The sequence below is a fragment of the Lycorma delicatula genome, chromosome 2 (genome assembly GCF_047948215.1).
Source record: "Lycorma delicatula isolate Av1 chromosome 2, ASM4794821v1, whole genome shotgun sequence".
In the NCBI taxonomy this organism is placed as follows: Eukaryota; Metazoa; Arthropoda; class Insecta; order Hemiptera; family Fulgoridae; genus Lycorma; species Lycorma delicatula.
The window spans coordinates 139,192,737-139,206,084 of NC_134456.1; the positions used below are offsets into that span (position 1 = coordinate 139,192,737).

Genomic DNA, 13,348 nt, shown 5'->3' on the forward strand with positions numbered 1-13,348 from the left:
GTTCCAACAAGATGGCGCCAAAGTGCACACAGCTAACAGGTCAATAACATTTTATAAAATGTCTTTGGTGAACAAATCATTTTGAGGGGCTTGTGGCCTGTACAATCGCCTGATCTGACTCCCTCAGATTACTTTCTATGGGGTCAGCAAAACAAGCAATAACGTTTGAAAACGTTATTGGACATGCAGTGCAACTGTAATATAAAGACAAAATCAGTCCAAAAGGTGAGTAACATTACTATAATCTGTATCAGACTGCAGTTATAACTCAGAAAAAACTAGTTGAAAAATTTAGTTTAAAAAATCCAAGTAGAGCTGTTTATAATTGTATAAACAATGTAGTGCACTAAAGAATGACTTTACTGTAAAGTTCACTGAATTCTATCTACAACTAGTATAAATTAAAGAGTACATTCAAAACTACTTAAATATTATTTTAAAAAAAAAGAATTACATATTTTTAATCTTTTTTTTTTTTAATGAATGTTAGGATAGCACAAGACTGTTGTGACTGGATTTGGAACACAAATCACTGAAATGAACCCAGTTATTCTTCAAGGTAATAGAGCATTCCATTCCAGGATTGCTAAGAAACATGCCTTTTATAGATTTAATGTTTGGCCTTCTGCACGGTATTAAACAATTTTTATCACTTCAACATCCTTGATTTATAAAAAAATGCTTTGCAATAAGCCATAAGGTGACATATTCATTGCATTCACAACAGGAACTGGCTGAATATTAAACAGGGTTACTCTTATTTAAAGTAACTATGATCAGTTGCCCTTTTATATTAAGTACTTCACAGGGGTCAAAACTAAGGAGCAAGTATTATATACCTTACCTAAAGTAAAACAATGAAGTATGTTGTATAATATTGTATTTACTTAGCCAAGGATGATATAAGTTAATTGTTTAAAGGAAAAAAGATGAATTTTTAATTAGTTTTCCACATCGACTGTCTTCAAGAATATTTGAAATTGTCTATAAGCAAAAATATTCTCTTAAGTGCCTTTTGAATATGCTAAGTTTTAGCCTTCAATAGCTTCTGAAGTCAAAGCAGTTAAATTTATTTTCATTTCCAAATCACTTAGCAGAATTATCCAAATTTACTACCACTTGCTTTTTCATACAGAAAACAATTCATCTTTAAAATTTTTTAAATAATGTAATAAAACATATTTTCCCCTTTTTTGTGTTTATATTTACTCATATTATTATACTGTAAATGATATTATAGTGCAGCATCTGAGGTATTTTAAAGTCAACTGTGTGCTTTAATTTCTGAAATCAGCATTTCAAACCTATTTTTCATTTTTCTTTTTCTTTCATTCAATTTCAGAAAGATCTTTACATGTACTAGAATTTCTTTCAGTTTCTTTTTACCTATTAAAAAGGCCTCTGAAATAAAAATTATTATTTTTCGTTGAACATCTGACTGTAACTTCTTAGTTTCTTTCACTGTCTTGAAGCTTAGTTAACATACTCAAAAAGAATGTAAGAAATTCTCTACCAAGGGCAACTATCATTTCAAGTTATACCTGATGCAGCATCTCAATGACAACTTTTGAAAATTTATTAAAAATCATGTCCTTTTACTGATGCTGTAGAGTTTTCTAACATTCATAAACTATAATATAATGAATAATTTATAAAAAATAAACCATATACAAGGTGTGTAAAAAAGTAATGAGAATTTTGAAATTTCGTGGGTTGTATTAGTCCGATTCTCAGGATTTTTTCGTTGTTGTATTGTTGTATTGGTAAACATGTCTGAAAACTATCTGTACATTTTTAGCCATATTGGATGTTTAGACTGTTTTTCAGCTGTCAAACGTATAACATGTGTTTTGGTACGATCAGCGATTTTTTATTTGTATAAATAATGGGTCTGAGAATTTGTATTAAATTTTGCTATAAGAATGGAATGAAGTGTAGCAATGTTTTAAAATTGTTAAATATTGCTTTCGGTAAGTCTGCTATGATTAAAGCAAGGGGGGTACGAATGGTATAAGCGTTTCCAAGAAGAGTCGTAAAGACGTTGAAGATGAGGAGCGCCCCGAATGCCCCAGCACATCAACAACAGATGAAAATGTGGAAAAAGTGAAAGAAATGATTATGAAAGATCACTGAATCACAATCTATCAAGTTGCTGATGATGTTGGGATATCAATTGGCTTATGCCATGAAATTTTTTTGGACGTTTTGGGAATGAAACGTATGACAGCAAAATTTGTTCCAAAATTGTTGAATTTTGAACAAACAACAGTGAATGGAAGTTGCTCAGGAGTTAAATGAAATCATCAACGATGCAGAACTACTGAAACATGTAGTGTTTCAACCCTTAAAACCCTTGAAACAAGGGTTTAGAATATGATGTCAAAACTAAAGCTCAATCGTCCCAGGGGAGGCATTCTGGATCACCAAGACCAAAAAAAGCTCAACAAATACAGTCGAATGTGAAGGTTATGCTCACTGTGTTCTTCAATTTTAATGGCATAGTGCATCATGAGTTCTTGCCACAAGGCCAAACGATCAATAAGGAGTATTACCTATAAGTTCAATGCCATTTGCATGAAGCAATCTGAAAAAAATGTCCAGATTTGTGGCAAAACAATTCATGGCTTTCACACCATGATAATGCACCTGCTCACACTTCATTGCTTGTTCATCAATTTCTAGCCAAAAACAACATTGAAATGATACCCCAGCTACCATATTTGCCAGACATAGCCGCGTGTGACTTTTTTCTATTTCCAAAAATAAAGAGAACCTTAAAGAGCCGTCGTTTTGCAACCATAGATGAGATTAAAAGCAAACAGCTGAAAGAGCTAAAAACTATTCCAAAGACTGAGTTCCAGAAGCTTTTTGGGGATTGGAAAAAGCGCTGGCATGAGTACATAACATCTAGTGGGGACTATTTTGAAGGGGATAACATTAATGTAGACGAATAAATAAAATTCTTTCCAAAAAACAAAAATTCTCATTACTTTTTGAACACACCTCGTGTGTGTGTGTGTATATATATATATGTATATATTAATTTAGCAAAATCAATTCTTTTTTTGTTACTATATCTGTCCATAATTATGTCAAAGACAAAAGTATAACCAGTATTCCACCAACAGTACAGAATTCAGTAATGCCTCTTACCTTATGCTTATTGTTGTTTCATCTTAATAGTGCTTTTGAGGGTTTCCACTCATGATTAGTTAATAAAAAATTTTTATTTTTTCAGAATCACACAAACTCAAACATTAAAATTTTTTACAATTAGTAAATAACTCTTTTTTCACAAAGAATGTAGTACTGTATGTGTGAGTGGCTACATGGGAAAAATTTTTAAATTTTATGGCTACATATTTTTTATATGTTAAAAAACTTATATTCATTATATATATATATATATATCAATGTTTTTAAATTTTTTTTCTAATATTTCAGATAGTCCCTAATTCAGAGTTTTCCTTCATTTGCAAACTGATTTGGTTACTAAGTTCTCCACACAGCACATATGACTTGCTTTTTCATATAGAAATATAATTTTTTTAAAAATGTAATAAAATATCATTTTTCTCCCTTTTTGTGTTTATATTTACTCATATTATTTTATTGTTTATAAATTTTTAAAGGTAACCAACAGTTATCTTTGGTTACAGTCAAAAAATGATAAGCTACAAAAATTATCAAGACAAGATGACACAGTCAGATTATGACGATGCTACTCAATTTAAGTAAGAAGGCCCAAACATGAGAATAAAATGTTAGAAGTAGTGTAGCTGAAAAATTAATAATTCTAAAAGTTATCATTGGACAAAGTGGACATTCGTTATACATGTAGGATTTCATATGTAACTTGCACATAGCATGCAAGATATGGCTTCAAAGTATTTCATTAAAAAAAAGTAAAAGAAAATATAATTTTAATCAAATTTCTTTTATTTTTTTTATTATTTTTCACATACCTTATTATTTTTTTTTATTTGACAGAAGTTTCTCTTTAACAATTAATGTTCCAGTTCTACTTATACTATCCATATACTCGCTTATTCCTGGTTTTTGTGAAGAACACAGATCTCCTTTGCTGTTTCCTAAAATAAAATATTTAATTCTATTATACATGTTAATTGTTTACAAATAACTTCATTAGCCCAATAAATGGTTTATATCATTGCCATTCAACTTACACATAGTTTAAGACAACAGATCTTGTCTCAAAATCCAGTTAAGGAATAGTTACTTTTAATTGAATCTGCACGTCATTTAACTTAGACTTTAACTAACTGGGTTCAATTAACAATTCTCTAAGAAATGGTTGATGAGAGACTGGTAAAGACAAACAATTAACTATAAACACTTGCTGATGAAATTGTACTAAATGTAGAAAAATTAGTTTATACCTTTAACAGCTAAGACTTTTATGTTTTAGAATTCATACAACAACAGAATCTGAATATACTACAAAAAAATGGTAACAATAAATAATGAAAACTGATGGAGTGGTGTAGTTAAATGCAAGATTGTCAGAAAAAATGAAATAATTTTCATCAGGAGGTCCTTGTTCAACAGATGCCTACGTACTTTGTACAATTCTAATTACCCGGGGAGTAAAAGTTATATACTATAGTATAAGGATGTGTAAAACCTATTACATCTTGCAAATCAAAACTGAAGAATGGACTTAAAAACTATCTTTATATATATATATATATATATATATATATATATATATATATATATAATATGAGAAATAAAGCACATTCAAGAAATCTCACAGGACAGTTGAATATTAAAGGGCAATGAATTTATTACATATCAATTAAATAAACCAATAGTGCATGTAATAAAGATATTTTCTGTTTTTAGCAAAACTTATTTTATGACCTCTACAGACATTTTCTCTGTAACATTTTCACTTTCAGTTAATAACAATTCATTTTGTTTTTCACTGTTAATTCTAATATCCAATCTATTATATACATTGCGACCCCTATAATCTCATTTCAAGAAATTATGAAAAAGATCCCTTTCTGTAAATCACCAATAGATGTTTTATATCATCTACAAAAAATAAATATGACTTTTTTATGGAATTTCACTCTCATTATTTCTGACTGACTGATTCTTTATTAGTCATTCAGTAAAACAAAAGCTTAAAGTATACATCATCATACTGTAGGAGAGCTCATTAATATTTCAGGCTCTTACCAATTTTAAATTCATTCATATCTCATCATGTATCACAGATAAAGAAACATTTAAAAATCATTAAATAAACTAATTAAATCATAAAACATAATATCAATAATTAAATATAAATAATAATAAGTTATACAGTTAAAAAATTATATTATTTGAAAAATATTCAAATATCACTGTCTAATGCTCCTGAATGGAATAAAATGGAGTTTCTCATAAACCATAAATATAACACACAACTATTTTTATAGATAAAGGAAATTTATCTTAACACTAATATATTATTATATTTTTTTTATAATCATACTTAATCTGTGCTATTGCATTCCACACCTCTTACAGTACATCAGCCTCTTATACTACATCAATAAACATTGTATCTTAACAGGAGTTGAGAATACACTTAACACAAAAACTTCATAAATGTACAGATTAACAACTAATATTCTGACAAACATTTTTTGCAAAACCAGGACAACACCTAATTCTATACAGTTGCCCCAAATAACACTGATATACTCAATTTCTGTTTCTTAACATATGATACTTGAAACACAATTATTTTTTAATACTGAAAACATACCGTCCCTTCCTATCCAACTGGGATTAATAAAAACTTTTGTTACAGCTTTGAAGGTTGGACAGTTAAGAATTCTGATTCACAAGGCAGAGATTCCCAAAAGTATGAAGCAAAAATTGAAGAAGGGGTTTTTCTATTATCTCATAAATAAGGAAATAAGTCTTGAAACACAATTATTTTTTAATGCTGAAAACATACCGTTCCTTCCTATCCAACTGGGATTAATAAAAAATTTTGTTACAGCTTTGAAGGTTGGACAGTTAAGAATTCTGATACACAAGGCAGAGATTCCCAAAAGTATGAAGCAAAAATTGAAGAAGGGTTTTTTCTATTATCTCATAAATAAGGAAATTAGTCTTTAATTCTGTGTAAACCGATGTAGATTCACTGCTTACACAGCATTCAAAGACACTTTTGAAGATTTACTGGGTGCCCATTCCACACTTCTTGATAGAAAAACAAAAACAGGTACGTCTTTCTTGCACTCAAGACTTGAAACTGCTGATAGTGACCCAAGTTTTTGCAAACAATTGTAACTAGGGATGAAAACTGGTGCTTGATGTATGATCCGCATACAAAGCATCAATCCGCTGCTTGGTTGAGTCTTGGAGCATAAAGACCAGAGAAAGTCAGGCAGCAAAAATCAAGATTAAAACAATGTTGATTGCATTCTTCAAATCAAAGTGCCTGATTCATTATGAATTTGTCCCAACTGGTTAAACCATGATTTCTAAATTCTATTTGGAAGTAATGAAATGCCTGATGTGTTGCATTCGTTGAATCTGGCCTGAGTACCGGGCAGTTAGACTCTCTTGCATGACAATGCCCCGGCTCATGTGACAACAGTTTTAACACATTATTACACTGCAAATCATCACTGTCTTATCCCACCCACCCTTTTCTCCCAACAAGGCTCCAGCAGACTACTTTCTTTTACTGAAACTCAAGTTAAAGATGAATGGCCCTGTTTACGCCAATGCGTAAAGTAGCTTTAGTCCAATAAATTCAAGGTCTTCTCGTAGTGTCATGTTCACCGTTATTTTCTATTCTGTCTGCTGTAGTCATAATGATTCATAAAAACTATTCCTATTTAGCAAAATTAGTCATAACTGTTTTGTTATATCCAATTTTAATGTTGTTGTCAAAGTTCCTAGAAGTCTAATATTGTTTGTCTGAGATGATGTCATTCCTCAACTTGTTCGTATTCAGAAACCATCTTTTAAGTCTTATGTTTCTTTTAATGGTCTGCTTGGTTATAAAAAAATAATCTTTGTTATGTCTATCGTTCCCGAATTCCCCACGTTTCTCTAATCGTTCCCAAACTTCCCGTTTATCCTGTTTCTTTTCCGCACTAACACTTGCATACCATCTGTTGTCATCAACACACACACTCTTCTGTCTACAGCCTAGTTTGCTTCCCCTTCTTTTCATCATGCCACCTTTCTTCAGTGCAGGTCAGACTTCTACTGTGTGCGGACGTTCTGCCTGCGACTCGCTCTCGTTTTCTTTCTCTACGTCTGTGGGTACAGTTTGCATAATGTATTTCTTCTAGTGAGTGCAGTTTAATTTATATACTGCTTTGGCTTGTACAATCACTATTAATTTTGTTTTTAAATCTACAAATAATATTATTAATAGTATAAGAAAATTTTCACACAGCACACTGTCAACAATATTTTTGTTTAATTTGACAAACAGTTCAATTTGAAACAAACCTAAAACAACACTGAGGTATTCTTTTCTAGGAGTGATAGTGAATGTCAGTATTCAAGTTTGATAGCAGGTATGAATCTAGTATTAAATAAATAGTAGTAAACTTTGAACATCATTCTGCTGTAAAGGTTGGAAAGTGGAGGTATAGGTGTAAGGAAAACATAAATTAATGGGTTATTACGTTAACATTAAATTATCTAAAAAGATATTTTAAATCTTATCTTACAAGTAACTACTGCAGTTGACTAATTCTTATTTTTAACAAGAAAGTAAACTTTCACAGGATCCAGCATCCTCAGTAATGACTGAAATGCTTAATTAAACTGCATATTAAAATAATGAAAATTACATATTTATTATATGGGTGCTGCTATCTGTTGCAGCTTTTATAAGACTGTCTGATGTTATATAATTGAAATTTTGTTGTATTTATATATAGAATATTTGTCACTTTTATTAATTTCTAAATTTGTATTAATATCAGAAATATAATATTTCTTTATTGTAAGTTTTAGTAATGTTTTCAATGATATTATTATTAATAATGAGTAATATTTTTGTGTCTTATGTATGCATTGTTTTGAGTTATATTTTTTTATTGTATTTGATACTTGTTTTTCTTTACAAATATTATTAATTAAAATATTATCTTTATGTTGTGCATATTACTTTGGGCTTTTTATTATACACTTACATATAAGGCTGATGAAAGTGTTTACATTATTATATTTACGATACTAATCATTTTTTTGTTAAATTAAAGTCCAATACTTTGGCAAATGAGCTGTTTTATTTTTTTTTTTGTAATTTACCCAACAGGCATCCAAAGGACTTCCAGTTGAAGGCGATCCCACAAAGTGATTTCTCCAGAGCATTAAGATTCTTCTTTGAATTAAACTTACTGCTTTTTCTCTACTGTTGTTTTAATGCATATCTTTTTCATAATTCTTTCTCTTTTTGCCATGTCTCCTTCCTTCAGTTAAAATTAATTTGATTCTCAATTTTTTTTATTTGAAATATTTCTTTCATGTTCTGATTTATTTACTCTTAAATTAAAACTATTTTAAAAGAAATATGAACTTCGTTTCTACAATCTGACTAAAGAAATAGTTGTATTCTGGCTGGTCAATACTTCAATTGCAGTAAAACATTATTAAGAATGAAGAGTTATAAAAAGAATCAGAACAATTAAGATTAATAAAATAGAAAAAAAATCAATCATACCTTTACTATTATTACTACCACCATTACTGCCACCTGCTGGTGTTGACATTGATCTTAATCTTGGAATAGATGTAGGCTTATGCCTAGTAAATTTTGGCTCTTCTTTAGTAATGCATTTGCAGCAGTATTCCCCTTTTTTGTCACCAGCTCCTGACTGCTTTACTTCTGAAATTATAATAACTGTATAAGGTAATATTACACCATAATTTTGAATATAAATATTAAAACTTAAATATTAAATAACTTTCAAAACTTTATTTTGAAATAGTTATTTAATATTTAACAATTTTTAGTGTTGTTAAATTTCATCATGCTGTTTAACTAACGATGTATTTATTTTTATAGATATTATTTCTGTGTGTATTTCTTTATTCATTTTTACTTTCTCAGCTACTTTAGTAACATGTTTTTTATAAATTTGAAATTTTTTTCAAGATCACACATTCTAAAACATTTTTACTTCCTTGTACAAAGTAAAGGAAGTACTGCAATTGGTATGTATCTTGCATAACTCAAAAACGATTAGCCGTAGGATGTTGAAATTTTGGATTTAGGACTGTTGCAACATCTAGTTGTACACCTCTCCTTTTGACTGCAATTGACTTGACCAAAAAAGCCCAAAATCCAAAAATATTTGGATCTTGGACTTTTTCTTAATTGCAGTAATAAGCCCTCTTTGACAGTTTTTCAGTGATACATCATAAGTGGTATTTAAAAAAAAACTTAATTTTTTTATGGCTTGTATTTCTTGAAAAAAAATTAGCTAAAAATTTTCATCCCCTTTCTAGAAAATTACAAGTTTATTTATAATTATGGCTGTGCTATGTATTTTATACAATTTTTTTTTAATAATTTAAAAAAATTCTTTTTTTTAATTTATAACTTTAGGATTATTTTCATAAAAATTAATTTTACCTGAATGCTTCCACTTGAGTATAGGTGAAAAATGAAAAAAATTTCATAATTTAAATTTTTTAATGCCACAATAAAGTTCTAAAAATAACTTAATATTTATTTATTTATAATCAATCTTAGTTAATATTTTAATCATTAAAAAAAGCCTCTGAAGCACAAGCTTGAAATTTTCAAAAAGGTGAAAATATATTTTAAAAAATTGTGATGCTAATATTCTAGTATTAAACATTTTGGTTACTACTAAAAAGTTTAAATCAACATTATAATCTATTGATAATTTTTTTTTTTTTTTTTTTTTTTTAGAAAAACAAACTGGCTAACTGACATTTTTGGTTGATATTTTGTAACACACTGGTATAACAAAAGAATTCATAATATTATGGATTCATTATGTTTTGTATCATAAAGATAAAAATAGAGTAACAACTGAATTGCAAAAATAAATTCCCAGCTTTTTTTATTTAAAATGCCACAGATTGAAAAATAAGCAAAAAAATATATGGTATGTAATTTTTTAGCATGTAAAAATGATAAGCTTGATCAAAATTTACATCCAGAACATTTTGGACAAAAGGTGAAGACACTATCACTCTGCCAAGGAGGACAGCTTGAAATTTATATATATAAATCATATTAAAAAAAATATTTAAACCTCTAGAATACAAACAAAAAATAAAAATTACCATTATGTAGTACTTTTTGGGCTTATTCTGGCTTATTGTAGTCTTAATCTATATTAACCAATCTATCTGAAAACTGGATGTACAGTTACAACTCAGAATTCAAAGATCAATAATTGTATCTTTAAGATTCTGGTCAGATATTTTATAGTGGTTTTCAGTTGAGGAAACTGTCTGAAATTTCAAGGACTATATATAGTGAGAAAGATGTTTGGTACATCTGAGTAATATGAGTACATCTAAGTTCTGGACTAAGTACAAGTTGTGGGTGTGGATATTGTCATGATTGAATAGCTTAGCTGCACAATCTCATAATAATCTTCTCTTTTGTAATAAAAAAGTATTACAAAGACAACGGAGAAGTACTTTATGATTTTTTTATTTATTATTATTATTAAGATCATAAAAATAATAAAAAGTATATAATAAGATTATTTATTTATAAGATTCATTTATTATTATTAGTTATTTATGGTACTTTCCAAAGCTCTAAGCTACTTAAGAATTGTGATTCAAAAGCCAAGAAAAAATGAAAAATGTAAAGTAACACTGGAGTGCTGTTTTGAAAAGACCTCTATAGATCTCTTAAATAATGAGAAAAACACTGGATTGATGATATTGAATGACAGGGATCATTCTTTAAAGTGAATAAAAATAAGAAATAAATATGTTAGATATTTTTATGGCAAGATATGATAATTTTTTAATAAACCTCATTAAATCGGTAATTTCTTTACAAATTCTTCTTACCTTCTATACTAATTTTAATTATTCTATCTGTTCAAAGTTCTTTTATTTGAAACACATTTTTCAATTCATCAATTCTTATCTTTCCACTTTATTACCATTCCTTTATATCACATTCATTCAGAACACTCCTTCAGTTTCACACTCTCATTTATTTTTTTATTCCTTCACTTCATCTTTACAAAAAGTAAAAAATCTTTTACAGTCACCAGCTTTATGTATTATTTCATAGTTTACCCTGGTTAATGCTAGCTTCTAGGCTATTTTGGTATTTGCATTAGAAAACAAATATATTTTAGAGTATTATAAATAAAATCACCTACATTATTTAGTAGTACTGCTGTTTGTTTCTCTGAATTTAATAACCAGCAATCATCAGTTATTCTAAGATCAAAATTTTCAAATAAATGTAAAACTCAGGCACAAAAACATATGCGGTACAAAGTTCACAACTTTACTAGTACAAGATTACAAACACTTTTTTAGTGCTGATGCTACACTTATTAATATCTGTAAAATAAAATCAATTCGTAACAAAAATAGGATTACTTTTGGCATTTACTGAAACGATAAACCCACTGATAATTGTGCACTAAAGTGTAACTATAATTTATATTAATGAAAACCAAGTAGATATGAATTACTGTAATCTAAAATAATATATAATTTATTTTGTGTTTTTCATTTAAAACTAATTAATGTGTTTTAATATACAGCCTATTTGTACTTTTTGAATACTTTTTGAACTTTCTGCACTTTTTGTGCATCTGGTTGCATGGATAAAAATCTTCAGCAAATAATAAAAAGGACAATAAACACTGAAAATTAAAATAAATAAGGACAATAAACACTGAAAACTGGTCTTAAAATTTGCTTTACTGACATTAGCAGTTATGGCGCCAGTTTTTTACTTTCATTCCACATCACCATTAACTGAATCTAATTAAAAAATCTTATATTAAAAATCTCTGTAAAGAAAAAACTAAATCAAAGCTTTACTACAACTGTAATTATATGTAGAAATTTTTGTCACTTGGAAACTTGTATTATTAAAATGATGGAGAAAATGTACACTTTGCATTAAAATTTGTACTTAAAAGTACTAAGAATAATCTGAATTAAAATTGCATTAAAATTTTGAAACTATCATTGTAAATTAAAAATAAAACTTATAAATTATTTACTGTAACATTAAATGTAATCAGAAGAAATAATAGTATGCTTACCATCTTGTTGGCCATAATCCCTTTGGTATGTTGATATGAACCTTTGACCTAACACTCTTTTTCGTAAATCATCAGTTGAAGATGATTTTTCAATGTTATAAAGATATGGATTTGTTTCATACATCTGAAAAAAAAAATTTTACTTAATAACTATTAGAATTATATAATGTTGTTAATGGCAGCTATAATTGTGTAGCTATTCAGATTTATTCTTTAAATAATTCCCCTCTAGTTTCAGTGATTCAGGTGAACAAAAAAATTTATTAGCGTCAAATCTAAACCATAGATTTAAAAATAAAATGTTGACCAGAGATGTTGAAGAGTAGAATTGACCAGAGGTAATAAAATTTATAAGATTAAAGCAGAATAATGTATACAAAAGAAATCATACGTTTTTCATTCATTTAGGCAGATGGGAGTGATGTTAAATATTGAATAAATAATTATAATGTGCTCTGTGAAGAAGAATGCAGATTTTAAAATTATTTCTTTAATTAAAGAAGAGGTGTATTATCCCTAATAAAAAGACTGTGTGGTAATAGAAAAGGTTTATTTTTCCTTCATGAGCTCTATAACTTTTCATCGAGTGCACTACCTCCAAACTTCTCAATTGCCCAACGCAATAATTTTTTCCATGATAATTATTTTTTATAAATAATTATATTCCACTGTTCTTGGATGCAATATGTTAGATTATTTACTAATAAATATTTAATATTTATGAACATAATCCTTAAAAAATTTGGTTTCTTGTAATCAAATCATTATACAATCTATGTAACTGAATAAAGATTCAAAGACAATAATTTTTAATATGAAAAGTCAAGAAGCTTTTAAAAGTATCTATAAAAACTGAAAAAAATTAATATTGTAAAAAAAGCTTTTAAATTTATTAAAAAATAAAAAAAACCAACATTGTTGCATTGCCTAGATGAATTTCTTTTGTGTAGAAAGTAATATAAAAAAAAATAAATCAAACTATATTAATAATTAACTGAATTAGGATGTGCAATATCCCTTTTTGATTATAATTTAGAAAAATTCATATACTTGTAGGTTATTTT

General features: G+C 28.1%; 1 protein-coding gene across 8 annotated transcripts in view; it reads right to left on the reverse strand.

Moving 5' to 3' along the window:
- Window positions 1-13,348, reverse strand: part of LOC142319261 (uncharacterized) — a 57,031-nt gene that overhangs the window by 31,177 nt on the left and 12,506 nt on the right. For 7 of the 8 annotated variants that reach the window (XR_012755154.1, XR_012755153.1, XR_012755155.1 and 4 more), the window contains exons 5-7: window positions 12,285-12,408; window positions 8,717-8,881; window positions 3,966-4,091 (exon numbers count right to left, since the gene is read on the reverse strand). Coding sequence is in view for 2 of the 8 variants with exons in the window: in XM_075356313.1 (XP_075212428.1) it covers window positions 3,970-4,091; window positions 8,717-8,881; window positions 12,285-12,408 (411 nt within the window). In the remaining 6 variants the exon portion in view is untranslated. Of the gene's footprint in view, window positions 1-3,916; window positions 4,092-8,716; window positions 8,882-12,284; window positions 12,409-13,348 lie in introns of those variants that run through there. The other variant, XM_075356312.1, reaches the window with a different exon arrangement.